This window comes from Artemia franciscana, chromosome 20, assembly GCF_032884065.1.
Source record: "Artemia franciscana chromosome 20, ASM3288406v1, whole genome shotgun sequence".
In the NCBI taxonomy this organism is placed as follows: domain Eukaryota; kingdom Metazoa; phylum Arthropoda; class Branchiopoda; order Anostraca; family Artemiidae; genus Artemia; species Artemia franciscana.
Window position 1 is genome coordinate 20,823,635 of NC_088882.1, and position 26,953 is coordinate 20,850,587.

Here is a 26,953-nt window from a genome sequence, read left to right on the forward strand (position 1 = left end):
ATATGAAAAGTTTTTTTTACTGGAAGTGAGGAGCAGCATTAAAACTTAAACGAGCAGAAATTATTACGTACATGAGGGATTTACCTTCTCGTAATACCTCGCTCTTTACGCTAAAGTATTTTTAGTAATTTCAACTATTTATTCTACGGCCTTTGTGATCCAGGGGTCATTCTTAAGGAATTGGGACTAAATTTAAGCTTTAATGTAAAGAGTGAGGTATCGACGAGGGGGAAGCGCCCCACCAACTAGGTGTTGGGGTGGCGCGAGGCGCCACCCCAACAGCTAGTACGCAATAAAAACATACGAATACAGAAGTTCGTTACGCAAGTTAATTTGTAAGTTACGTATATTTTTTACAAATGAAAACGTTCGTAAAAATTAAAAGTATTAGTTGCCTTTTTAAGCAATCCGAAAATTGGAGAGCAACTGGGCTTCCTCCCTCACTCATTTTTTCTGTAAATCTTCCGATTAAAACTATGAGAAAGCCATTTAGCCAAAAAAAATATGCAAATTTTATTTTAATTATTTATGTGCGGAGAGCCAAGATCAAAACATGCATTAATTCAAAAACGTCTAGAAATTAAATAAAAAAAAGTTTTTTTTAAATGAAAGTAAGGAGCGACATTAAAACGAACAGAAATTACTCCGTCTATGAAAGGGGCTTTTCCTCCTCAACGCCCTGCTCTTTACGCTAAAGTTTTTTACTGTTTTAAAAAGTAGAGTTAAGAGAAAGAGTCAAACTTTAGCGTAAAGAGCGGGGCGTTGATGAGGAAGCAGCCCCTTTCATATACGAAGTCATTTCTGTTCGTTTTAAGTTTTAATGCCGCTCCTTACTTTCCGTTAAAAGAAAACTTGTTTTTTTTTATTTAATTAACAAATGCACTAACATCATTTTTATACGATCCTAATAAGGTGGTGATTAATGCTAGGTTCGTATCTCACTCAATTGGATTATTTGTCATGGCTTTTTCTACAATTAGCCATGACTTGATGCCCACAACTACTCAGCATACTGACGTCTTAGTATGTTGACGTCATTCAGAAGTTTCTGATATGGCAAAACACAAAACCGCAAAGAAAAGAAGGAGGACAATAAACAGCAAGTGAAAAATTGAAAATTACATAAATACTTCAGTCAAGACCTCCGCTTGACCGTCCTCAGTGCAGAATAAACTGATAAAAATATAAAAATAAAAACGTTAAATCAAAACACAAAACTAAAATATGATGGCTCGTCGTTAATGAAGAAAGAGAGGTACAAGTAAAACCTAAGTCTATTACCAATATAAAAATTTATTTGTTGTAGAAATGGATGGAAGATCACCTGGAAAAAACATAGATAGGAGAAAGAAGGGAAAAGTAAGAGATATTGAAGCAGAATTTGAAGAATCCCTTCAAGATGATGATGTTTCTGAGGGTCTCACTGGAGCTGCAAACCAAGATATCGAACGCATAGATTTTTCTGCGAAAGAGGATACATTCGGTGCTAAAGATTATAGAAATGAGATGACGCTCAAGCCAGATCATGAATCATGTCCTTTGTGGGTGTTGCCAAATGGTCACATTTTTCTCGAGTCTTTCTCTCCAGTGTACAAACACGCCCATGACTTTTTGGTTGCCATTGCTGAACCTGTTTCGCGACCCAAGTATATACAAGAGTACAAATTGACTGCATATTCGCTGTACGCAGCCGTGAGTGTAGGACTGGAGACTAAAGACATTATTGAGTATTTGAAAAGACTGAGTAAAATAACAGTGCCTAAACAAATTGAAGAATTTATTACCCTCTGTACATTATCCTATGGCAAGGTCAAATTAGTGCTTAAAAAGAATCGTTATTTTGTGGAGTCTCAGCATGTTGACGTCATTCAAAAGCTGTTGAAAGACGACGAAATACGAAAAACCTGTGCATCTCGAGGCTCAGCAGACGAGGTTATTAGAAGTAGTCGCGGAAGGGTGGCAGCCATGACTTTTGGCTCAAAGGCTGCTGTGGCTGGACCAAGCAACGATGCTATCATTACCGGCACGGGAACTGGGTCGGACGCCCCTCCATTGGTCAGTACTGCTAATATTCCTGAATATATATCAAATTTCTACGCCGAAATTGATAAAGATGATGATGACGACGAATACTTATCTAAAGGAATTATATCCTTTGAAATAGATCAAAATCATTTGGAAAGCTTGCAGAAGAGGTGTATCGCATTAGAGTATCCTCTCTTGGCGGAGTACGACTTTAAAAAAGATACTCGGAATCCGGATATCCCCATTGATTTAAAACCAAATGCAGTCCTCCGTCCATATCAAGAAAAGGCTTTGAGGAAAATATTCGGAAATGGACGTGCTCGGTCGGGTCTTATTGTCTTACCATGTGGTGGAGGAAAAAGTCTAGTTGGGGTTACAGCTATATGTACGGTTCGGAAGAAGGCTCTGGTGTTGTGTAATTCAAGTGTTTCTGTTGAGCAATGGAAGGCCCAGTTTAAGATGTGGACCACTGCCACTGACAATATAATCTACCTATTTACATCCGATTTCAAGGAAAAACTAACAAGATACAACGCCAGTATTTTGATTACCACATATCCTATGATAACATATGGACAAAGAAGAACATATGAAGGAGAGCAGACAATGAACTGGCTAAAGGCCCAAGAATGGGGCATTATGGTTCTTGATGAAGTTCACACAATTCCAGCCAAAATCTTTCGTCGTGTTTTAACAATCGTCCAGGCTCACTGTAAACTTGGATTGACGGCCACTTTATTGCGGGAAGATGACAAAATTGCTGATCTGAATTTTCTGATTGGTACCAAAATTTATGAAGCCAATTGGCTTGAACTTCAAGAGAAAGGCTACATAGCGAAAGTTCAGTGTGCCGAAGTGTGGTGTGACATGGCACCGGAATTCTACAAAGAATATCTATCAGCCAAGTCTGCAAAGCAATTGCTACTGTATGTGATGAACCCAAATAAGTTCCGAACTTGTGAATTTCTGATTAAATACCACGAGAGGAGACGAGACAAAATCATTGTTTTCTCAGACAACGTGTATGCACTCAAATTCTATGCCACTACTCTTAGAAAGCCTTTCCTCTGTGGCTCTACTCCACAGGCTGAACGTCTCGAAGTTCTTCAAGTGTTTAAGAACAACCCAGTCGTAAATACAATTTTCGTCAGTAAAATTGCTGACACATCTTTTGACCTGCCGGATGCCAATGTCCTTATCCAGATATCTGCCCATGGTGGCTCTAGACGTCAGGAGGCACAAAGGTTAGGAAGAATTTTGAGAACCAAAAAAGGTGCCATTGCTGAAGACTACAATGCGTTCTTTTACACCTTGGTATCACGTGACACGACCGAAATGGGATATTCTCAGAAACGTCAACGATTTTTGGTTAACCAAGGCTACAACTACAAGGTCGTTACACATCTAAGTCAAATGGAAGAGGAAGATTTACATTTTAAAACTAAAGAGGAGCAAATTCATTTACTTAAACAAGTACTGACTGCCAGCGACAAAGAAGGGCAAGAGGAAATTTCGGCGGATGAAAAGGCCTCCGCCTACTTCCGGGAGACTGGAATCACTTTTTCATTCCTTAGTGGTGCTGATGATGCTATTTATGAAGAAAGTAGAAGACCTGGAGCTGGATCAAATCATCCGTTGTTTAAAAAGTTGCGTTCAAAGTAACACTCTACGAGACACTAATTTGTAATGTCTTTCGGCTTTTTGTATGCAATACGTTCTTTATATATATAAAAAAAGGTTGCAGTTACTGCTGCAGCAAGGCATTCAAGAAGGTGCAGAAGAGCAGTCCAATAGAAGCAAGATAACAAAATAAAATATACTTCTTTCTTTGTGTCCCTGTTCTATTGTGTACCACTACTGCACTCTCACCATTTATCCTGAACCAGAATTATTTTTTCCTCTTGTTCCTCGATCTATCACAAGCCTGTCAAATGATACACTGGATACACAAGGTTAAAGGTGTATTGCGCCGAAGAAATGACACACACTTTCGGTTGACAAATTGTGCATGAAAAATTATACAAGATTGATTGGCCAATATCTGAATCCTGTGAACGGAATTTTTTTTAAACAGCTACTTTTAAACATGAATAAGGATTCACTGGGTCAAAAACTGATGATTATAGCGAAGAATACAATAAACAATTGAAAGCTAATCAAAAGCTTGTAGTAGACGAGTAAATTCAAAACATTTTTAGAATATCCAAAATTCATCCATGGATGATAAAAAGTGGAATTTGGCTTTTATTTGCCTCTTGGTTCAACAAATGATCCCACAAAGTAATTCGGTGGCATTTATTTCCGGAGGTCCGCCGCCGCCGACCATGATAGCAGCGCACTGAGGCACCGAATCGTTTACGGCGACTGGTTGCTCAAACATTTCCACCGGTTTTTGGAGTGGCTTTGGGGACTAAACATACACATACGAAAACACCATGCATTTAACAAAGTATCACGCCACACATCTTATCATTGCCAAAAACCATAAAATACAAATTAATCCACCAAAGCCAGCTCAAAAACAAGACAAAAACACGACAATAAATTAAGAAACCTCAACATGGCAATACATGAAACTCAGCGGCCAAAAATAAAGCATAAATATATAAAAACCCCGTGCATTCAACGAAGCATCACACCTTAAATATCTTATCATAAGAAAAAAAAAATTAAATACAAATTAATCCACCAAAGCCAGCTCAAACAAGACAAAAATACTACATTTCATTAGAGAAACTCAACATAACAATACGGGAAACTCTCACCGAAAACAAAGCATACACATATGAAAACACCATACATTCAACAAAGTATCACGTCACACATATCTTATCATAGTCAAAAGCCATTAAACACAATTTATCCACCAAAAAAACACTACAATTCGTACTGAATATGGCAATACGGGAAACTCAGAACCGAAAAATAAAGTATACAGGTATGAAAACACCATGCATTCAACAACGTATCACACGACACATATCTTATCATAGTCAAAAACCATAAAATACAAATTATATCACCAAGCCAGCTCAAGCTAGGCACAAATCATAAAGAACAAGAGCTAAGACCACATATGGCACTTGTGATGAGGTCAGAAGAGCCAAGAGCTCATATGGCATGAGCAATAGCAAAATTCTAAGATTCAGTAGATTGATTTAAAAGGAAAATCATAGGCTTAATGCCGGTCGGGATTTAAAATAAGAGCTCTGAGACACGGGGTCCTTCTAAATATCAAAATTCATTAAGATCCGATCACCCACTCGAAAGTTAAAAATACCTAATTTTTTCTAATTTTTCCTCTCCCTTCAGCCCCCCAGATGGTCGAATCGGGGAAAATGACTTCATCAAGTCAATTTGTGCAGGTCCCTGACACGCTTATCAATCTTCATCGTGCTAGCACGTCCAGAAGCACCGAAGTCACCAAAGCACTGGACCCCTTTAGCTCCCCCAAACACAGCGGATACAGTCCGGATACGTCAATCGTGTATCTACGATACTTGCTTATTCTGCCCGCCAAGTTTCATCCCGATCTCTCCACTCTTAGCGTTTTCCAAGATTTCCGGTTTTCCCCTCCAACTCCCCTCAATGTCACCAGATCTTGTCGGGATTTAAAATAAGAGCTCTGAGACATGGGTTCTCCACTCTAAGCGTTTTCCAGAATTTCCCGTTTTCCCCTCCAACTCCCGTCAATGTCACCAGATCTTGTCGGGATTTAGAATAAGAGCTCTGAGACATGAGTTCCTTCTAAATATCAAATTTCATGTAGATCCGGTGTCAACGACTGTTATCAAGTCAATGTGTGCAGCAGGTCCATGAAACGCTTACCAATTTTCATCGTCCTAGCACGTCCAGAAGCACCTAACTCGTCAAAGCACTGGAAATCCCTCCCCCCAACTCCCCCGAAGAAAGCGGATCAGTTCCAATTATGTCAATCACGTAACTAGAACTTCTGCTTATTCTTCCCATGAAGTTTCATTCCGACTCTCCACTGCAAGCGTTTTCCAAGATTTCCGGTTTCGAAGATTTCTGTTTCCCCTTCCAACCCCCTGTGTCCCCGGATCCAATTCGAATTGAAAATGGAGCATCTGAGACCTAAGATCTATATATATATATATATATATATATATATATATATATATATATATATATATATATATATATATATATATATATATAGATGATCTTCAAATTGTAATGAATAAAGGGACTAATTTCCGTCTTTCTCATCATCTGAAACCATCGAGTGTTCTTGGTGGCTTGGAAAACGATTTTGATTTATTTATTGATAAGTGGTGCAAGAAAGAGAATAAAAATACAGAGAGTTTTCAAAGTTGGAAGAATTTAATTATTAGTAAAATAAGAAATAAAATATATTCTAACTTAAAAAATAGTAACGCTAAATCGTTATTTTATAATACGAAGATTAAACAAGCAATTGCTAATCTACAGAATGAATTTGTAATTGTGCCAGTGGATAAAGCTAATAATAATTTTGCCATAATTTGTCAGAAGCTGTATTGTGATATCTTAAAAAGGGAGTTATGCACAACTAATGTTTGCGAAAAGGTAAATTTAGAGGATGAGAATTTAATTGAAAAGACTGAAGAAATACTTTTTAAAAATTTTAATGTTAAAATAAATGGCTATGATAAAAAGTTCCCTTTCCTATATTGGACTGTAAAATTTCATAAGAATCCCCCTAAACCACGGTTTATTGCTGGAGCAGCTAAATGTCCAACCCGCATTGCTGCTACTGACCTCTCTTAAATTTTAAAGGAAATTGTAAATAAACTTAAAACCTATTGTTCTGGTATTAAAAAATTTTCGAATTTTAATCCATATTGGAGTGTTAATAATTCACTGCAGGTGATAGATTCTTTAACAATGGTTTCAGCTAAAAGAATTGAGTCTTTCGATTTTGCGACGATGTATACTAATTTATCACTTTATGTAGTGTTAGATAATTTAAAAACTGTTATCAAGAAATCTTTCCTCTTATCTAGTAAAAGGCTCTTAAAAATAGACACTTATAATAAAAAAGCTATATCGACAAATTGCTTTAATACTACAGTTAACTTGAGATGTTACAGCTTGGATATGATTTTTGAGTTATTAGAATTTGTTTTATACAATACTTATATAAGATTTGGTGGTGATTTGTACAAGCAAATCGTGGGAATTGCCATGGAGGGGGAATGCCAGCCCATTTATAGCTGACTTGTTTTTAAGTCAACTAGAATATAAATATATGATGGATAAGAATCATCCAAATAATTTAAAACATGTTTTGTCAAATAATAAAAGATATTTAGATGATATTTTGGTCTTAAATTGTAAGGATTTCATTGATATTTCTAAAAATATATATCCATCAGAGCTTACTCTTGAACCTAGTCATGGCGCTGGTCATGAATATCATTTCTTAGATTTAAATATTAATATTTGTGATAATAATAAATCAAGTTTTAAAATGTATAATAGAACGGATGATTTTGATTTTGAAGTGATTAATTTCCCATTCCCTGAAAGTAATATACACTCAAATATCACATATTCGGCGTTTTTCTCACAGTTACTTCGTTATGCAAGGATTTGTAGTAATTATATTGATTTTAAAAATAGAAGTAAAATCTTAAGCCAAAAATTGATATCAAGAGGTTTTTCTGCAAATAAATTAACTTGGCAATTTAAAAATTTAGTTTTCATTATAACGAACTTTTAAATAAATATCAAAAGAATTATCTGGAAATACTTAAAGAAATTTTCAACTAAATTCGGAGGTTCGAGAAATGATGATGCAGCGCCATTCCTTTTGAATTGTGTTTCTAATAGAGCGGATTTTTTTTTAAATATAGCCACATGGTAAAGATGAATTCTATAATTGTTTAGTTCATTCAGGTTTTTTGCAATGTGTTAATATTTGTGATTTGGTAAAATTTATCATATTTAGTTTACCTATTGTTGCTAAAAAGAGGGATATATTAACAGGATAAGCTTTGGTTGTTTTACATTTGCTGTTTTTTTTTTCATAGGCATGTATTTTGGGAGTGATACCTGACACGGGGATGCCATGGATATTCTGTGGTAGCCACAACACTTGACTGGGTAGAGAATTTAATGTGGCGAAACCCTATAGGCAAGTGTATTCTCCTGATGAGCCCTTGTGTTGGGTTGTTGCCTCTGAATTATTTGTCTTTATTGTTTCTATTGTTTGGTAAATGACGACTTATACTTATTGACGACATGACTGCCTGTCCATGGATTATTCTTTATGGTTGATTGCGTATGGCTATGCTGTTTGACCTAGGTGATTGTATGGATGAGTAGGGTTAAGGCCTCATTCAAGTGCTGGTCTATCTTAATCACTAATTTAGGAAAACAGTATTCCTTTTCTCCTTCTGTCTCTTTTTTTTATGTGTTTGTGCTGTTGCATTGGTGATTTCTCTTTTCATAATATATCTATATATATAAAAATAAGTTGTCTGTCTGTGGATGTGTGGATGGATGTGTGGATGGATGTGTCAGGTGACGTCACCTGAAAAAACTGGATTAGGTGACGTCAAAACTGAAAAAACTAAAAAAAGGCAAAAACTACAAAAAAAAACTAAAAACTAATAAAAAAAATAAAAAAGCTAAAAAACTAAAAAAACTATAAAGGTAAAAACCAATAAAAAACTAAAAAAAAAACTGAAAAAACTAAAAAAAGGCAAAAACTACAAAAAAAAACTAAAAACTAATAAAAAAAAGTAAAAAAGCTAAAAAACTAAAAAAACTTAAAAAACTAAAAAAAGGTAAAAAACTAAAAAAAATAAAAAATAAAAAAAAACTAAAAAAAAGGAAAAAACTGAAAAATAAGCTAAAATAAAGGTAAAAACCAATAAAAAACTAAAAAAAAAAAAGGAAAAAACTAATAAATGACGACACTCAAAGAGAAAGCGACCAGGACAAAAAACTAAAAAAAAAGGCAAAAACTACAAAAAAACTAAAACTAATAAAAAAAATAAAAAAGCTAAAAGACTAAAAAAACTAAAAAAAGGTAAAAAACTAAAAAAACTAAAAACTAAAAAAAAACTAAAAAAGGTAAAAACTAAAAGAACTAAAAAAGAAAAAAATAAATGACGACACTCAAAGAGAAAGCGACCAGGACAAAAGGAATGTTCGATTAGCAATCAACAAAGCACCGGGACACAGGGAGTATAAATGACGACCAGGACACAAGTAAAAAAAAAAATTAACAAAACTAAAAAGAAGGTAAAAACTACAAAAAAACTAAAAAGAAAAAAAAACTAAAAACTAATAAAAAAAACTAAAAAATCTAAAAATCTAAATAAACTAAAAAAGAAAAAAAAAGGAAAAAATAAAGGAGAAAAACAAAACTAAAAAACGAATGTATATACAGACCGGTACACCGGGATACAAATGACGACCGGGACACAGGGAATATAAATAACGACCGGGACACAGGGACACAACTACAACGGGGACACCGGGGGAAACAGGGGGATATAAATGACGACCGGGACAAAAAAACTAAAAAGAAATAAAAACTAAAAACTAATAAAAAAAACTAAAAAATCTAAAAATCTAAATAAGCTAAAAAAGAAAAAAAAAGGAAAAAAATAAAGGAGAAAAACAAAACTAAAAAACGAATGTATATACAGACCGGGACACCGGGATACAAATGATGACCGGGACCCGGGACACAGGGAATATAAATGACGACCGGGACACAGGGACACAACTACAACGGGGACACCGGGGGAAACAGGGGGATAACCTGACAATCTATTTATATGCAAAGACAATGGGACAGCAAAGAATGTTGTATATTCGCAAGTTTTACGTAGTTAAAACCATATATATATATATATATCTATATTCACAGGTGGGACATAGGGACACAACTACAATGGCGCGTAACTATTATGGCGCGTAACGACTTACGCGCGCGGGGGGGCTTGGGGGGGGCGCGAAGCGCCCCCACCAACTAGGTGTTGGGGTGGCGCGAAGCGCCACCCCAACAGCTAGTATATATATATATATATATATATATATATATATATATATATATATATATATATATATATATATATATATATATATATACATATATATATATATATATATATATATATATATATATATATATATATATATATATATATATATATATATATATATATTAAGTTTCATTAAGATTCGACCACCCATTCGTAAGATAAAGATACCTCAATTTTCACGTTTTCCAAGATATCCGGTTTCCCCATCCAACTCCCCCCAATGTCGCCGGATCTGGCCAGGATTTAAAATAAGAGCTCTGAAGCACAAGATCCTTCTAAATATCAAATTTCATTAAAATCTTATCATCTGTTCGTAAGTTACAAATACCTCATTTTTTCAAATGTTTCCGAATTACCCCCCCCCCCCCATCCCCCAAAGAGAGCGGATCCGTCCGGTTATGTTAGTCACGTATCTTGGGGCTTATCCTTCCCGCCAAGATTCATCCTGATCTCTCCACTCTAAGCGTTTTCTCAGATTTCAAGTTCCCCCTTCCCCCCAAACTGCCTCCGATGACACTGGATACGGTCGAGATTTAAAACAAGAGACCTGAGCTACGAGGTTATTCTAAATATGAACTCTCATTAAGATCCGATCACTCCTTCGTAAGTTAAAAATACCTCATTTTTCTAATTTTTCCAAATTAACCGTCCCCTTACTCCCCCCAAGATGGTCAAATCGGGAAAAAGACTATTATAATTTAATCTGGTCTGGTCCCTGATACGCTGCCAAATTTCATCGTCCTAGCTTATCTGGAAGTGCCTAAACTAGCAAAACCGTGATAGACAGACAGACCGACAGAATTTGCGATCGCTATATGTCACTTGGTAAATACCAAGTGCCATAAAAACCTATTTATTAGACACTTAAGGTGAAAAATTCAACCTTCTGGAAATTCAAATTCGATGTTGAGTAAATAACATATCAGCATAGACAAGGCAGTTCCAATATACCAGAGGTTTGTCCCACTTAATTCGTTCTGCCACGAGGAATTTAAGCTCTACGGCCAGTTTCGGAAGGGGATTGTGAACTTTTTTCAGCTCCTATCGATTCTTAAAACAGGCAATAGAACTTAACTTTCAAATCCAATAAACCCCCTCCTAAGTTTTTAGAACCACTCCTTCCATAAAAAGTGCATCTAGGAAAAAATTTAATAATAATAAGTAATAATACAGTGAAGCCTTGCGGTTTTCTACTACACCTCTGATCAGTATTTTTTTTGGGCGGTGTAGTGAAAAGACTTTTGTATTGTAAATTGATCCGGGTTAAATCGTAGACTGACTGGACTTAATTGCATTGACCAAAAAAACTTGAAATTAAAAGAAAGAAAAGATTTTGACTTGCAATAAATAGAATTGCCAAATACAACTGGAAATTTTACGAAAAAAACGCATTAATAATGGAAATGTACTGCCGAGGCAAAAATACAAAATTAAAAGAAAGGTAAGTATTTATAACCAAAAGAGTTTTCTACGAAACGAAAGAAAGAATTATCAAAAGACGAATTCGGAATCGCTTACACTTATGCATCATAGTTCAAAAAATTGTTTCCGCCCGGTTTCGAACCGGGGACCTTCTGCGTGTTAGGCAGACGTGATAACCACTACACTACGGAAACGTTAACTTACATATAAATAAAATAAATTATGAAAATTTATGTCATTGAAATTGCAGCTGAAAATTTATGATGGCTGTCCCGACGAATAATTAATTAGAAAGACAAAATACACAGAAGGAAAGCAATTTTTTTTTCATTTTCCGTACAAAGTTTAGGAGGGAATACAACAATTGCTCTGGGTATAGATTACATCTCGAGGCCTAAAATGGTCCTCAAAAGGAAACTTGTTTTTGTAACCACACAAAAAATTAACCATCACTAGAAATAAATTCAAAAAATAATTAGAATTATGCCATTTGTTTAAAAAATTGATTGTTTTATACATATGGAATATCCGAAACCTTCGGCTGTGGCTCTTCAATGATGTAGTTATCTTATTTCGTAGCCTTCTCCACTCTGGAAATGCCAAACCTTTAGTTCACAGTTTCCCAAATTTTTTTTCAAAAAATTCTTTTCCTTATTGCAGTTCTTGCTTTTTTGAATATAAATAATAGTAGTTATTTCAGAATCAACATTTTATTTGGAAAAAAAACTTCTCATTAGACGGTTTCTTGGGATAATTTTCTGTTCTGTAGACAGTTCCACGTTTTTAAGCTTTTGAGTACCACAAGCCATGGTTTTCTCTTTACTAGCCTGCAGCCATACATGTCAATTGAGGGAGGAGGTTCTTTAGATTTTTTCCCTGATTTAATAACATTTTTCGAAGTAGTATTACAAAAAATACTTTTTGTATTTCCATTAAACCAATTAAAAAGACAACAAATTTGTCCTCCCTAGGTTTCGAAAATTACCTTTTCTTCCCCCCCCCCCCCTTCTACATTTTTGAGAATTTACGCCAACGGCTGCAGCTGCAGCTGCAACCCTTATTTTTTATGGAAAATAAATTCGACATTTTAGTGATTTTCAACAGGTTCTATTTCGTTTACAAGCTTTTGAAGGGAAAATCTAATATCTATCTTATTTTCTTACTTTATTTTTTTGTTACATTAAATGTGTCACCCTATTACTAAAACCATACTTTAGGCATAGGTCGGGAGCTATTCACCGGGGACTTCAACTTATCCTATAATCAATAAAAGACAGCTCAGCAAATGCAGCGGCTGGATGGGCTCCAACTTAGATGACATTTTGCAAATCCAGTAATTCTGGCCATGTTTTCTAAAAAGGTTCGTTTATCTACTCCTGAACATCCACAAATAGTGCCAAGATTATTTTCCAATGTCAGATACCTTGGAAATATTCTTGTTAGACCTTCATTTTCTTTTGTTTTCAAACCGCGGGTACCGTACTTCTGTTGGTGCTTAATAGTGACGAGCAATATTTGATACCAATCACGGCTCACAGGCACTATTTGGGGGTAAAATAAGTGACTTCTCAACTGGTGCCATGCCTCCCTGAGGCTCAAAAGCAAATAAAGGCATGCTTGGAGAAGCAAAGAATATGTGCTATCTCCAAGTTAAGAAAGCTAGAAACTATTTACATTACAGAAATCTGTCTTATTTTGAAACAAATAATTGAAGGTTTATATGAATCGTTTTTTATTTGTTTATTTCTGACGTGATTTTGATATATTTACTATTTTGAGTGTGTTATTTTATATTGGTATGATTAGAATCTTGTTATATATTAATTATCCCTCAGTTTCTTGTTTTAGCAAGGAAAATAAAATAATACTAATGTATGGATCCCCCCACAAAAAAAATTTATTACTTTAAACAAGGTTTTATTACAGCCGTGGCTCGCTTTAGAAATACGTGGGCTTCCTTTCCCCTTGGAAAAATGGGTATGGCGTCTCTGGTGGCAATATACATTATATCGGTACAAAACAGCAAATAAAAAATTAGATACCAAAAGCAGAATCACTTTCGTGGGTTTTATTTTTGAGAAAAACATTTATGCATGCCAAATATACTGATTCAATTATCCAAAATCAACAGATGTCACATGCAAAAAGTAAATGTGGACGCAAGCAATATAAGTTTATCTATCCTTCAATATCGATCGGCTCCATCTACGACATCACTGCATATTTATTTGTATTTACCCTTGCTAAAAATATAACAATTTTCACTAGGATTTTTATTACTATCAGTCTCCTTCATGCAAACTAGTCATTTCAAAGCCAACCCTCAAAACTCGTTCAGCGCATAAACAACGTTTTCTTTCGCTACGGTAAATAATTTCGAATAGGTTTTTGCGAACAATCATTGTTTAACACCTATTTAGCACTGGCGGATACAGTGAAACATTAGATCGAGGGTGGCCAACTTTTAGAAAACCTATGCAGCAGGTGACGGGTAACAAAAAAGTGTGCCAAGCATGGGAGAATGATTCCGAACATTGTGGAGACAGTGCCATGCGTGGCGAAACTGTACTGCACATGTGGTATTACGAGATGTACACCAGGTGGTAGAAAGTAGGTGACCCGTTGATTTGGATTTAAATATGGGACCCTATCTACATGGGAAATTCAAGACAGAAAAGTCACGATTTTTCGGCATTACACAACAGAGCAAATTGAGGAAAGTAAAATTCTTTCTTTTTAAACTTCTTTTTTACAATCAGCTTGCATTGTTATTTAAACAGCAAAAAGATTACGCTCTCTAACTGGTCTGTTAAAACAATTCAAATCAGACAGTGAAACGTCGTAAAGCATAAACGCGACAAAAATAATGAAATCAGATATAAAAACACCTCCTGTACCCCAAAAAACATCTCACTAAGCCAAGAAATAGTCTTTCAAATAATCAACATTAATTATTCAAACATAACACAAGTAATTTTTTATGGCACTTGGTATTTACCAAGTGACATATAACGATCGCAAATTCTATCGGTCTGTCTGTCGGTCCCGGTTTTGCTAGTTTAGGCACTTCCAGATAAGCTAGGACGATGAAATTTGGCAGGCGTATCAGGAACCAGACCAGATTAAATTATAAATAGTCATTTCCCCGATTCGACTATCTGAGGAGGGGGAGTGGGGGACGGTTAATTCGGAAAAATTATAAAAAATGAGGCATTTGTAACTTACGAACCGGTGATCGGATCTTAATGAAATTTTATATTTAGAAGGATATCGTGTCTCGGAGCTCTTATTTTATATCCCGACCCGGTCCAGTGACATTGGGGGGAGTTGAATGGGGAAACCTAAAATCTTGGAGAACACTTAGAGTGGAGGGATCGGGATTAAACTTGGTGGGAAAATAAGCACAAGTCCTAGATACGTGATTGACATAACCGGAATGGATCAGCTCTCTTTAGGGGAGTTGGGGGGAGGGTTAATTCTGAAAAATAAAAAAAAATGAGGTATTTTTAACTTACGATGGAGTAATCAGATATTAATGAAATTTCATATTTGGAAGGACCTCGTAACTCAGATCTCTTATTTTAAATCCCGACCGGGTCCAGTGTCATGGGGGGGGGAACCGGGAATCTTGGAAAACGATTAGATTGGAGAGATCAGAATGAAACTTGGTGGGAAGAATAAACAGAAATCCTACATACATGATTGACATAACCGGACTGAGTCCACTCTCTTTGGGGGAGTTGGAGAGGGGGTTAATTCGGAAAAATTTAGAAAGATTGAGGTATTTCTAACTTAAGAACGGGTGACCGGATCTTAATGAAATTTGATATTTAGAAGGAACTCATGTCTCAGAGCTCTTGGTTTCAATCCTGGCTAGATCTGGTGACATTGGGGAGAGTTGGAGGGGGAACGGGAAATCTTGGAAAACGCTTAGAGTGGAGAGATCGGGATGAAACTTGGTGGGTAGAATAAGCAAATGTCGTAGAGACGTGACTGACGTATCCCGACTGGATCCACTCTCTTTGGGGGAGTTAGGGGGTCCAGTGCTTTGGCGAGTTCGGTGCTTCTGGACGTGCTAGGACAATGAAAATTGGTAGGTGTATCAGGGACCTGTACAAATTGACTTGATAAAGTCGTTTTCCCCGATTCGACCATCTGGGGGCTGAAGGGAGATGAAAAATTTAAAAAAATGAGGTATTTTTAACTTACGAGGGGGTGATCGGATCTTAATGAATTTTGATATTTAGAAGGACCTCGTGTCTCAAGAGCTCTTATTTTAAATCCAAACCGGCATTAAGCCTCTGATTTTCCTTTTAAATTAATCTATTGATTCATAGAATTTTGCTAGAGCTCATGCTATAAAAGCTCTTAGCTCTCGGCTCTTCCGACTTCATCACAAGTACCATATGAGCTCTTAGCTCTTGTTTATTCTATGCATTGAAAATCGACAAAGCAAAAACGCAATACCAGTAACAAGAAATCTCTTATACCGCACACATCCCGCACTTACGACTTAACTTGTGTTTTTCTTCTTTTTGTTCTTCTTTTAAATCTGCTTCACGAAACTATACCAGCCCATTTAAGCGATTTAAGTGTTCGTTTCAATTCAGTATTGCCACCATAGGAAGTGAATCATTATATTTCCGTCATAATTTTTTTCTTGCAATATTTTTATTAATTTTTGCATATGAAGAATGATCACTATAAAACCCACCATTTGGCTAAACTATATTCTTGAATTTATCAAGCAGTTCATGGTAACAAACTGTAAGTAAGGAGCGAACCGGCTCAACAGTAGCCGAAACTCCAAAAAACGGAATTTTGATACCAATAGATACATCAAAAGAATCGGATTTTTATGCTGAAGTAAATATATAAGTTTCATCAACTTTAATCTTACCCCCCAAAAGTTACGAGCCTCAGATAAATTTGTCTTATTTTCCAAAACGGGGCAAACACCCCTAAAAGCCATAGAACCTTAATAGAAATCCAACCATCAGATTCAGCGTATCAGAGAACCCTACTGTGGAGGTTTCAAGCTCTTATCTGCAAAAATGTCGAATTTTATATTTTTGCCAGAAGAAAGGTCGCAGATGCGTGTTTATATTTTTTTTTCAGCGGTGATCGTATCGACCCAGTGGTCCTAGAATATCGCATGAGGGCTCATTAAAACGGAAATTAAAAGTTCGGACACTAATTTTTTCCCAAAGTCTAAGGATCAAAATTTTAGATAGCCATTTTGTTCAGCATAGTGGAAAAATCTAATAAATATGCCTTTGAAGATGACTTAACCCCCCAGAGTCCCCGGAGGAAGGGCTGCAAGATGTGAACTTTGACCAATATTTACGTACAGTATTGGTTATTGGGAAGTATACAGACGTTTTCTGGGAGATTTTTTCTGGTAGGGGGGCAGGTCAGGGGGAGAAGGTTACGCAGCAGTATTTTTCCATCGAGGAATTTTTCATGAAGGAAGGAATATTTCCATAAAAGGGGCGCCGGATTTTCCAGCATTATTTAAAAACAATCAGAAACTAAATATAAAAAAAACAAGTTTTTTCTACTGAAAGTAAGGAACAACACTAAAACTTAAAACCAACAGAAATTTTTAAGTACAAGAGGGGGGTTCACCCTCGCGTCAATGCCTCGCTCTTTGCGCAAATTTTTTTTAGTACTGTCAAAAGAGCTATTTATTCTAATTAAACCCTTTGAGATTCAGGGGTCATTCTTAAAGAATTGGAACAAAATTCGAACTTTAACGTAAGGAGTGAGGTATTGACGAGGGGGCGAAACCCCTCATATACGTAATAATTTATGTTCGTTTCAAGTTCCAATGTTGGTCCTTACTTTCACTTGAAAATTTTTTTTATTTAATAGTCTTTAAACGCGGCTGTTCAGTTCAAAGACGAAAGAAATTATGCATGTTTGATTTTGGCTCTCCGCAAATAAATTATTAAAAATGAAATTTGCATATTAATTCTGTTTTTGGCTAAATGGCTTTCTCTTAGTTTTGATCAGACAATTTTGAGAAATAAGGGGTGGGGAAGGAGGCCTAGTTGCCCTCCAATTTTTCGGTTACTTAAAAAGGCAACTAGAACTTTCAATTTTTAACGAACGTTTTATTAGTAAAAAATATACGTAACTGAAAATAAAGAATTAATAAAAAGATATCTAAAAAATAATAAAGAATCTAAAAAAGAATTAAAAGGATTAATAAGAGTTCTAATAAAGAATAATAAAGAATTAACTTACGCAACAAACTTTTATATTCTTATATTTTTATTATGTATATGAGGGGGTTTGTCCCCTCGTTAATACCTCGCTCTTTACACTAAATATTAAGTTTTGTCCCAATTCTCTAAGAATGACCCTTGAATCAGAAAGGCCGTAGAATAAATAATTTAAATTACTAAAAACACTTTACCATAAAAAGCGAGGTATTTAGGAGGAGGAGAATCCCTCATATGCGTCATAATCTCTGTTCGTTTTAAGTTTTAATGCTACTCCTTACTTTCAATTGAAAAAACTTCTTCATGTTTATTTTTTCATTGTTTTTTTTTTATAGTAGGCTAATGCTAGAAAATCCTGCGCCCTTTTCATTGAATTTCTCTTCCCCCATGACATATTCCTCCAAGGAAAGATCCTCCCAACATAGCCCCCTTCCCTCAAACCCACCCCCAAACCAAAAAATCCCCCTGAAAACGTCTGTACACTTCCCTATAACCATTACTGTTTGTAAACACTGGTCAAAGTTTGTAACTTGCAGCCCCTCCCCCAGGGACTGTGGGGGAGTAAGTCATTCCTAAAGAGATAGTTATTATGGTTTTCGACTATGCGGAACAAAATGGCTATCTCAAAATTTTGATCCGTTGACTTTGGGAAAAAACTGAGCGAGGGAGGGGGCCTAGATGCCCTCCAATTTTTGTCACTTAAAAAGGGCACTAGAACTTTTCATTTCCGTTAGAATGAGCCCTCTTGTGACATTCTAGGACCAATTAGTCGATACGATAACCCCTGGGGAAAGAAACAAAATCTGTCTTCTGGCAAAAAATACGAAATTCTACATTTTTGTAGATAGGAGCTGGAAATTTTTGTTATAGGGTTCTCTGATACGCTGAATGCGATGGTGTCATTCTATGGAAAAGTCATTCTATGACTTTTAGGGGGTGTTTCCCCCTATTTTCAAAAATAAGGCAAATTTTCTCAGGCTCGTAACTTTTTAGGACAAAGACTAAATTTGATGAAACTTATATATTTAAATTCAGCATGAAAATCCGATTCTTTTGATGTATCCTTTAGAATAAAAGTTCCGTTTTTTTAGAGTTTCGTTTACTATTGAGCCTGGTCACTCCTTACTACAGTTCGTTACCACGAACTGTTTGATAACATTGCCAAAGTAAGAGTAGCCTAATTAAATCACCAAAAAAATATATTGAAAAAAGAAAAAGATAAATTGTTTCCGAATTTCCTTTAATCACGTCAAATGTTGCCTATCTCGTTCCAAATAAATGTGTCGTCAAGATTCAAAATTCAGACCAGAACTCGATGACGAGACACTAAGTAGCCACCTATGTCAGATGAGATATTTTCTTTGGGCATTCATCACTCCAATTTCTCCAATTAGGCGCTAAATAACATGATACACTGTCGCATCTGTTCTTTTATGTCTTTTCCCAGGAATCTTTAAGCAGTAATTAATTAGAAAAGAAAATAATCTATCCCAAAGTTTCCATTCAAAAGAAAATAAACATCATATAATAAAAACGACAGACCTGGATAAAAAATTTCTAAATTTCCTATGCTACAATCACGGACAAATTTATGTTTCAACGATAAGACTCAATTAAAAGTAAATACATAAGAGCGAGCTACAGTCCATGAGTAACCAATGTTTTAAAACGCGTATTGAAAAATCTGGGAATAAAAGTTGCCCTTTGTAGCAGATTCAGGAATGGTTACTATTATTTCGATTAATTTTAATAGTAAGAGTTAATTGTAAAAAAAAAAAAATACAGGAATTTTGAAAAATAGCCTGATATCCTCGAAAATGGGATAAAATCGAAATGAAGAGTGTACCGATGGAATCGTGATGGGCGAAAAACCAATACAAGAGAATTATGGCCTCCTAACACAAAGGAAAATCGCTTTTTGTGCATGGGAAGGCCTCGTGTGCCTCCTTTTGTTTCTCCGAGGTGATCGCATCGACCCAGCCGTTACAGAATTTTGGAAGAGGTCTCCTTTGAAAGGAAATTACTATCTTGTGCCCTTCTAAAGTAACAACAGAGATCATGCCTCACGAAACAGGCATTTTACCATTTTATGGCACCAAACATCACACCCAAGAGAATGCAAATTCTAAGATGGCAATTCAATTTGCCATAATTTAAGGCCATAAACAGGAGGTTTTGAGCCCCTTATCCAACAAATCACAACAAAGTAGGGTTTTGTTTTACCATTATGTGTCCAAAAAAACGTCAATTTTCGCCTAAAGAGGGCCAAAACAAGAGATAATAGAAATTCTAACAAAACTAATCAATTCTCACTACCCTATAACCTTCTGTTGAACAAAAGGTAGCTAAACAGGAGGTTTTAACCCTCCATCATAACAATGCAGAGCAAAGTGACGCTACATGCTACTTTGTGTCACAGAACCTCAATTACTGATCAACGAGGGTCAAAATACCGAGAAATTCAAATCCAAAACGATCCAATGAATGTTTTATGGTCTAAAACCCTAGATGAGATTTTCCCCCCCTCATCTTGAAAAAGATGAAAACGATTTTTTTTTATCAGTAACCTCCAACCATCAATTTGATATCAGAAGCACCTAAAGGCTGAAAGCATTGCTTATTGCTAAGGTTTTCTGCTTTAGAAGAAGTCAGATAAAATTTAAACCTCTACAGTGGGTTTCTCTGAAATGCTGGATCTGATGACGAGATTTTCATTATGATCACTTGAATTTTCTGAGAAAATTTCCCCCATTTTTGAAAATCAGGTCAACTTTTTAGGCTCGTTGCTATTTTTACCAAAATTCCATTATTTTGGAGTTTCGGTTATATATATATATATATATATATATATATATATATATATATATATATATATATATATATATATATATATATATATATATATATATGTGTGTGTGTGTATGTATGTGTGTGTGTGTTTGTGTGTTACCGTGAATGTCCGCATATTGGTGAATGTCTGAAATACCTTTTTTTCTCCTTGGATTTAGTCAGCGTTGCCAGTCAACTTTTTAAATTTAATGCAAGGATGATGATGACAGGTTAGACTAGAATGGATTAGGTTTAGTAAGGTGAGGTTAAATTGGGTTAAGTTAGCTTAGGTTTTTAACTTATTCCTGATATTTAGAACAAAATTTAACATAACCTAAACAAACACAATCTAACCTAACTTCAACTTTTACCATCATAACTTGCACAAGACTGAAAAGGCTGACTCGCAAAGTATATATATATATATATATATATATATATATATATATATATATATATATATATATATATATATATATATATATATATATATATATATATATATATATATATAATTGTATGCATTTGGAGATATAAACACGTATGTATATGAAGGCGGCCCCCTCACATCCGGAAAAAATTGTCTGTTTTAATATCGCTCTTTGCTTTCATTTGAGAAAACCTGCTTTTTCAATTTAAAAATTTCGGAAGACTTTTATAAAACTGCTTTAGAATCCTGAAAACGCATGCTGACTTAAGCAGGAAAAGGTAGTCCTGTAACAAGAGTATTATTAATAACAGGTTTCTTATTCAAAGCTTCTTTTTTTCTTTTCGCAATGGATGAACTGAAAAGTGAGAGGAATCGTAGGATGATCAAAAAACAGCTGAAGAATCTGCTAAGTGTTGCCAAGTGTCAAACTGTATCGGTAAAACTGGTCATTATCATGTTTGCCTTGCTCATACTTCTAGTATATATACCTTAAAAATGGATCTTGGAAATCATTGTCTCATCCACTACTTTAGTGATCACTGGTCTTTACACTTAAGAAATAGTCATCACCATGAACGTGAGTTTAAATCTGTATATTCTCATTTTGTCATTATAACCACATATTCCAAACTAAAACTGGACTAAGCAGAAATACCTTCGGATATTTTTAAGGGGTGCTAGTCGTCAAAATTGTTCTAGGATGGGGACCAACATATGAAATGGGACGTTCTTTCTTACAAAATTGATCATGATTCTTCCTAAGCTTCATAATTTGTCATTTTCTGCTCTGAGAGGGACTACCCTCTCCTGCTCCGTATAGGCCTAAGCCTATAAGCTTATTTTGCTATTTATAAGCTTATATTATTTGCTATTTTTTCTTTTATACGAAGCGTCGATACCCACACTAAACAAAAAATCGGACATTTTAAGAGTATTTATGGATAAAATTTTTACTTTGAATTTTCGCTTAAATTAGCTTTGATATTGCAGCCTTCGCTTTAGTTCGTTGAAATACATTACTTGGTTAAAAGCAGCAATTAACAAGTTTCCTTTATTAGGCTATATCTTTGCCCTTATGGTATTATATGGCTCATTTTTCATTTTTCCCTGTCATTTTCACTTGATTTGGGAAAATTGTCTCCAACTTTGCCTCCCCAGGATTTTGACAAAACCAAGGCACTATTTTAATAGTCGCAATTAGAATAATTAACAAGATGTAATTTGGATGTCGCTTACAGCTCACTTACAGAAACATTTACGTTGAAAGAACAGGCAATGTTCTTTCTTTCTCGGCCACTTTCACTCTATTCTAATGGAGCATAATTGTTTGCGTTGCTTATACGAGGTATATTTAGTCCGCCCTTGCGTGCATTTAAAAATCATTTGACGCTTTCTACGTTAATAATTATTTACCTACTTGACATTTTTGATAAAGTCAATAATGTAGTTACGCTACACAGGGCACAACGCAAGAAGTAAAGATAGTCTAAAAATTCCACTTTGTTTCCCTCTTCGCGCAACAGATTACCATTTGAGGATTTCGATCCTTCGATTTTACATCTCCAAACAAAGTAAAAAATCCTCGTTAAAGTTCATTTTGTCCTGCCAAGTCTTTCAGTGAAAATGTTATATCTAGTGAAATAATACCCTGTGAAATGTAATCTCCAACAGAGCAAGTGAAATAAAATTCAAATGAAACAAAAAAAGGATCGCTATATTTCTGCCTGTTTCTGCATTTCCCCCTCCCCGTATAATATATCCCCATCCATTTTTGTAATAATAACATTTCAGAAAACTTCAAAAAGGGGGGGGGGTAAAGAATGACCGAGGAATATCCGGTTTCTAAGAGGTATTTCATCTTTGCTAGAAAAGACAGGGAGGATACATGTTCCTTTTTAGATCCCCCCCCCCTCTTGAACCGAAAGTGATTAGAATAGGTAAACTTGGCGAAGTGTTGTGTCTGGGTAGTATTTATTTGAGCGTTTTCAACAACACTGAGCTAATTATAGAAATTGATACTTCCAAAGCTCGTAGAAATGTTTAGAGCCCAAGTCAACAAAGGATTTGCTTGGTTTTTAGACGCAATTTTTTTTTGTATTTAGAGAAAACAAGGGAAAAATCAGCTTTTTTGTAAAAACACTTTTAAAGAAGCTGAATCAGCGCTACCGTACTCATTAATTGCGTCTTTATATAATATATTGAAAGACTCATCGGTCAGTCATCCTCATTCTAGGCTGATTGAAGAGAAACAATATTTTGATAACCATAAATAAAAATGGTATGGTCAATAAAAGAGAAGTTTCAAGTTTTTTTTTTCTAGGCTATCGTCCTCTGTCTAGGCTTTATTGCCGTTATCAGCGCAGCCCCACTTGAAGAGAAAGAGGCATCAGTTGTGAGGGAGGAATTTGATGCCGATCCAGAATCTGGCAGCTACAAATACGCCGTTGAAACAAGCAATGGAATCAGAATGGAGCAGACAGGCAGTCAAATACAGGTCGGTGAAGATCAGGGTGCAGCAGCTCAAGGATCATACAGCTACACTGGTCCTGATGGTCAAGTTATAACCCTTACCTACAGAGCCGACGAGAATGGATTCCAACCCCAGGGTGATCACCTGCCAGTGGCTCCTCCTATGCCAGACTACGTTGTTCAGCTGCTTGCTGATTTGGCAAAAGCACAAAGGGCTTAAATGAGGCGATACGATTCTTAAAATGGTTTGAGACTTTGATAACTGTAAACATATGTGTATAGTTTTTTACGTTGACGTTCTTATTCAATAAATTTACTACAAAATAATTCTTACTTTGTTTTAAAAGTACACATGCAGAGGAAGTAGAAGAAATTTTTAAGCTACTAAATAAAAAGGAATTATCTTTTTCAACTACAAATGAGGAACAACATTTAGACTTAAAACGAACAGAAATCACTCCATATGTAAGGGAGGCTGCCTTCCTTAACTCCTTGCTCCCTATGCCAATGTTTTATTTTGCTTTAAAAATCTATGTATTTCTTTTCGACTGTGTTTCAGCAGTTATTCTTAAAGGATTAAGACAAAAAGTCGAACATTAGCGTGTTAAATAAAAAAAAATCTTTCTTTCTACTGAAGGTAAGGAGCAACATTAAAACTTAACACGAACGGAAATTATTCCGCATATGAGGGGGCTGCCCTACCTCAATACCCCTTTCTTCACGTTAAAGTTTTTTTGAAGAACTTTTAAAAAAGGTTCACGTTCTTATCACACGGCCCTTGAGTTTCAGGAATTAAGAATTAAAACAGAGGATCGAACTTTAGCGTAAAGCGTGGAGAATTGAGGAGGGGGCAGCCCCCTTCAAATATGGAATAATCTTTATTCGTTTCAAGTTCTAATTTCGCTCCTTACTTTCAGAAGAAAAAACTTTTTTTAACGCAATTTCTGATTGTTTTTCAAATAACTCCGAAAATACCCCCTCCGTGAAAAATTCCCCTACAAAAAAGTCATCCATAGATATTTATCCCAAGTAAAATTTTTAAGCCGGGAGATTATCCCTGGACGATTCCATCTTCGCTGCGAATTCCCCCCAGAACATTTCTTGCTTATGATTCTGCTTGAAAATATTCTTTAGCATACTTTCATTTGAAGAGGACTTGTTCTTGTTCAATTTCTTATCCTTTTTAAAGTTGTAGGGAATCCTCCCTGTGTGGAAAATATTCCAAAGAAATACCCCCTCCCCCCGCATAAAAATACCCCATAAAATTCTAAGCCCCGCTGAAAATTTCTCCAGACGATTCCCCCAAAGCATCTCCACATGTAAAATGAAATTTCGTATACGAATCCTGGCAAGTTTGTCTCGTATAAAATTTACCCTGGAAATTTCACCCCCGGAAACTTCCATCTCAATGGGAAGTTCTCCCGTAGAAAATCCATAAACAGAAAATCCTCCCCCCCCCTGAAAAATGTCGGTGTACTTCCTGATAAGACATACTATATGTAAAAAATGAGCAAGTTTCACAACTTGCGGCCCTTCCTCCTGTGGTTCAGGAGGGTCATGTCCCCTCAAAAGACTAAGTTATTATACCTTTCATCTATACTGAACAAAATGGCTATCTCAAAATGTCGATCAGACGACAATTGCCCTCCGATTTTGTTTGTCACTTAAAAACAGCACTAGAACTTTTAATATTCGTTCGAATGAGCCCTCGAGCAATTTTCTAGGACTATTGGTCACTACGATGACACCTGGAAAAACTAAATAAATAAACAAATAAACACGCATCCGTAATCTTTCTTCTGGCAAAAAAAAAGATACAAAATTCCATCTTTTTTGCAGATTGGAATCCCTACAGTAGGGTTCTCTGATACAGTGAATCTGATGTTGCTAATTTCAATAAGATCTATAGACTTTTATAAGAGGTCCCCCCCCCCATTTTTGGAAAATCCACCGAATTTCCTCAGGCTCGTAGCCTTTGCTGGGTAGCACTAAACATGCTGAATATTATATACTTGGAATCTCCATAGTAAGCCAAATCTTTTGATATATCTCTTGATATCAAAAATAGGTTTTTTAGAGTTTCAATTACTATTGAGCCGCGTTGGTCCTTACTTACAGTTCGTTACCACAAACTTCTTGAAAGAACGAGCAGTAGAGAAGGGGAGGGGGCTTAATAGTATTTTTCCTACAGAAATTCAGGTTGACGGATACGGGTATTATTGTTCAAATGAATTCAAATTATGCGTGACTTTTGATCTTCTACGTGCTGAAACCGTCAATGCTGGGAAAAATTATTCAAATTCATATTTTGCATTGAAGAACCTTTTTCAAGAAACAAGAGATTGCACAACGGTGTGTGATTTTGGCCATTTTGGACCACAAAAGAAAAATATTGGCCAACAGAGTGCAAACATACTATTAAGCGAAAATTTCGAGATAGCCAAAGAGTAAAAAGCTATCCAAATTGTTGCATAAGACCTATAAGTTTTGAGGATACGCCTACAGCCAGTAGAATGAATGACTATTATGTTTTCTCAGAAGGCGTTGTCAAAGAATAGTTTTAGGGACCATTTGACTGACCTGCATCAAAACAACATGATTTACTTAAGATATGGTCCGAAGCCACTCTCTAGAACTATAAATGACAGAAAGATTAGGTTAGATAGATAAAGTTTTAATAGGCCATCCATCCACTTGGAACCAGACAAAGAGTAGAAAGTCCTCAAATTGGGTGAGAAGAGATCGTAAATAAAGGATTCATAATGAGTTGAGGTTTAAGAGGAAGGAGTAAAGAGTAAAAATTTTAATAAAACGGGTAGAGGAAGATCCCTAGATGGTTTTGTTGGCCTCAGATGTCTCGGTACTTGAATTAACTATTAATAGTTCAAACCTCGCCCAGGAATGTTCTTGGACAGGAGCTCCCCAAAATCTCTTCACTCCTTGTCCTAATGTTTAACTTTTAGTTTACTGAAAGCTTATTAAATTGTAACAAATATAGCCAGGCTGGTAACTGCTAGTGTTTTATTTACCTTTTACCTTTTATGTTAGAAACCAATACAACAGGGTAGAATATTATGACATTTATTTAATTATAGCAGTATCCAGAAAAAAATCAACTAAACTCTTATTATTTGATCATCGGAACCCTAAGAAGGACAGAAAAAGACAAATCAGTCTGATGTTCGAAAGGTCAGACAAAATACGTATGAATTTCTGGTTCAAAAAAAAAGATCAACCCATTTGAGTGAATAGACTATAAATTATCGCGCATCCATGGAAGACCTGTTTGAATTCTAATTGCTGTTGTAACCTTCAGAAATTTTATATATATACAGTCTTGATTAGGGTCATTCACCAGCAACGAAACGGATTTCTACCAATTTATAACGATGGTGCAAGAGAGAACAACTTATGTTTCGCTAACACGTAGAAAGGGAATGTCTCCAGAAATTAAGATTTTAATGGAGAGACCAAAGAGTGTCAAAGGC

The 26,953-nt window shown here is 35.6% G+C and overlaps 3 protein-coding genes and 1 non-coding gene across 4 annotated transcripts in view; 2 read left to right on the top strand and 2 right to left on the bottom strand.

Moving 5' to 3' along the window:
* The window catches only part of LOC136040020 (uncharacterized), a 232,342-nt gene that overhangs the window by 65,002 nt on the left and 140,387 nt on the right, over nt 1-26,953 (bottom strand). The gene's annotated exons all lie outside the window — the stretch shown is intronic.
* On the top strand, nt 1,268-6,123 carry LOC136039879 (general transcription and DNA repair factor IIH helicase/translocase subunit XPB-like). The gene has a single exon (XM_065723838.1). It carries the CDS (start codon nt 1,309-1,311, stop codon nt 3,685-3,687), a length of 2,379 nt encoding a protein of 792 aa, XP_065579910.1. The 5' UTR covers nt 1,268-1,308; the 3' UTR covers nt 3,688-6,123.
* On the bottom strand, nt 11,632-11,704 carry Trnav-aac (transfer RNA valine (anticodon AAC)). The gene has a single exon. It is a non-coding gene; the product is annotated as a tRNA-Val (tRNA).
* Nucleotides 21,415-23,792, top strand: LOC136039881 (cuticle protein CP14.6-like). The gene is made up of 2 exons (XM_065723841.1): nt 21,415-21,573; nt 23,317-23,792. The coding sequence occupies exons 1-2, from the start codon at nt 21,568-21,570 to the stop codon at nt 23,683-23,685; spliced, it is 375 nt and encodes a 124-aa protein (XP_065579913.1). The 5' UTR covers nt 21,415-21,567; the 3' UTR covers nt 23,686-23,792.

Bases quoted from the DNA above. Each gene is read 5' to 3' on its own strand.
- LOC136039879 (XM_065723838.1), top strand. From the start codon at position 1,309: ATGGATGGAAGATCACCTGGAAAAAACATAGATAGGAGAAAGAAGGGA.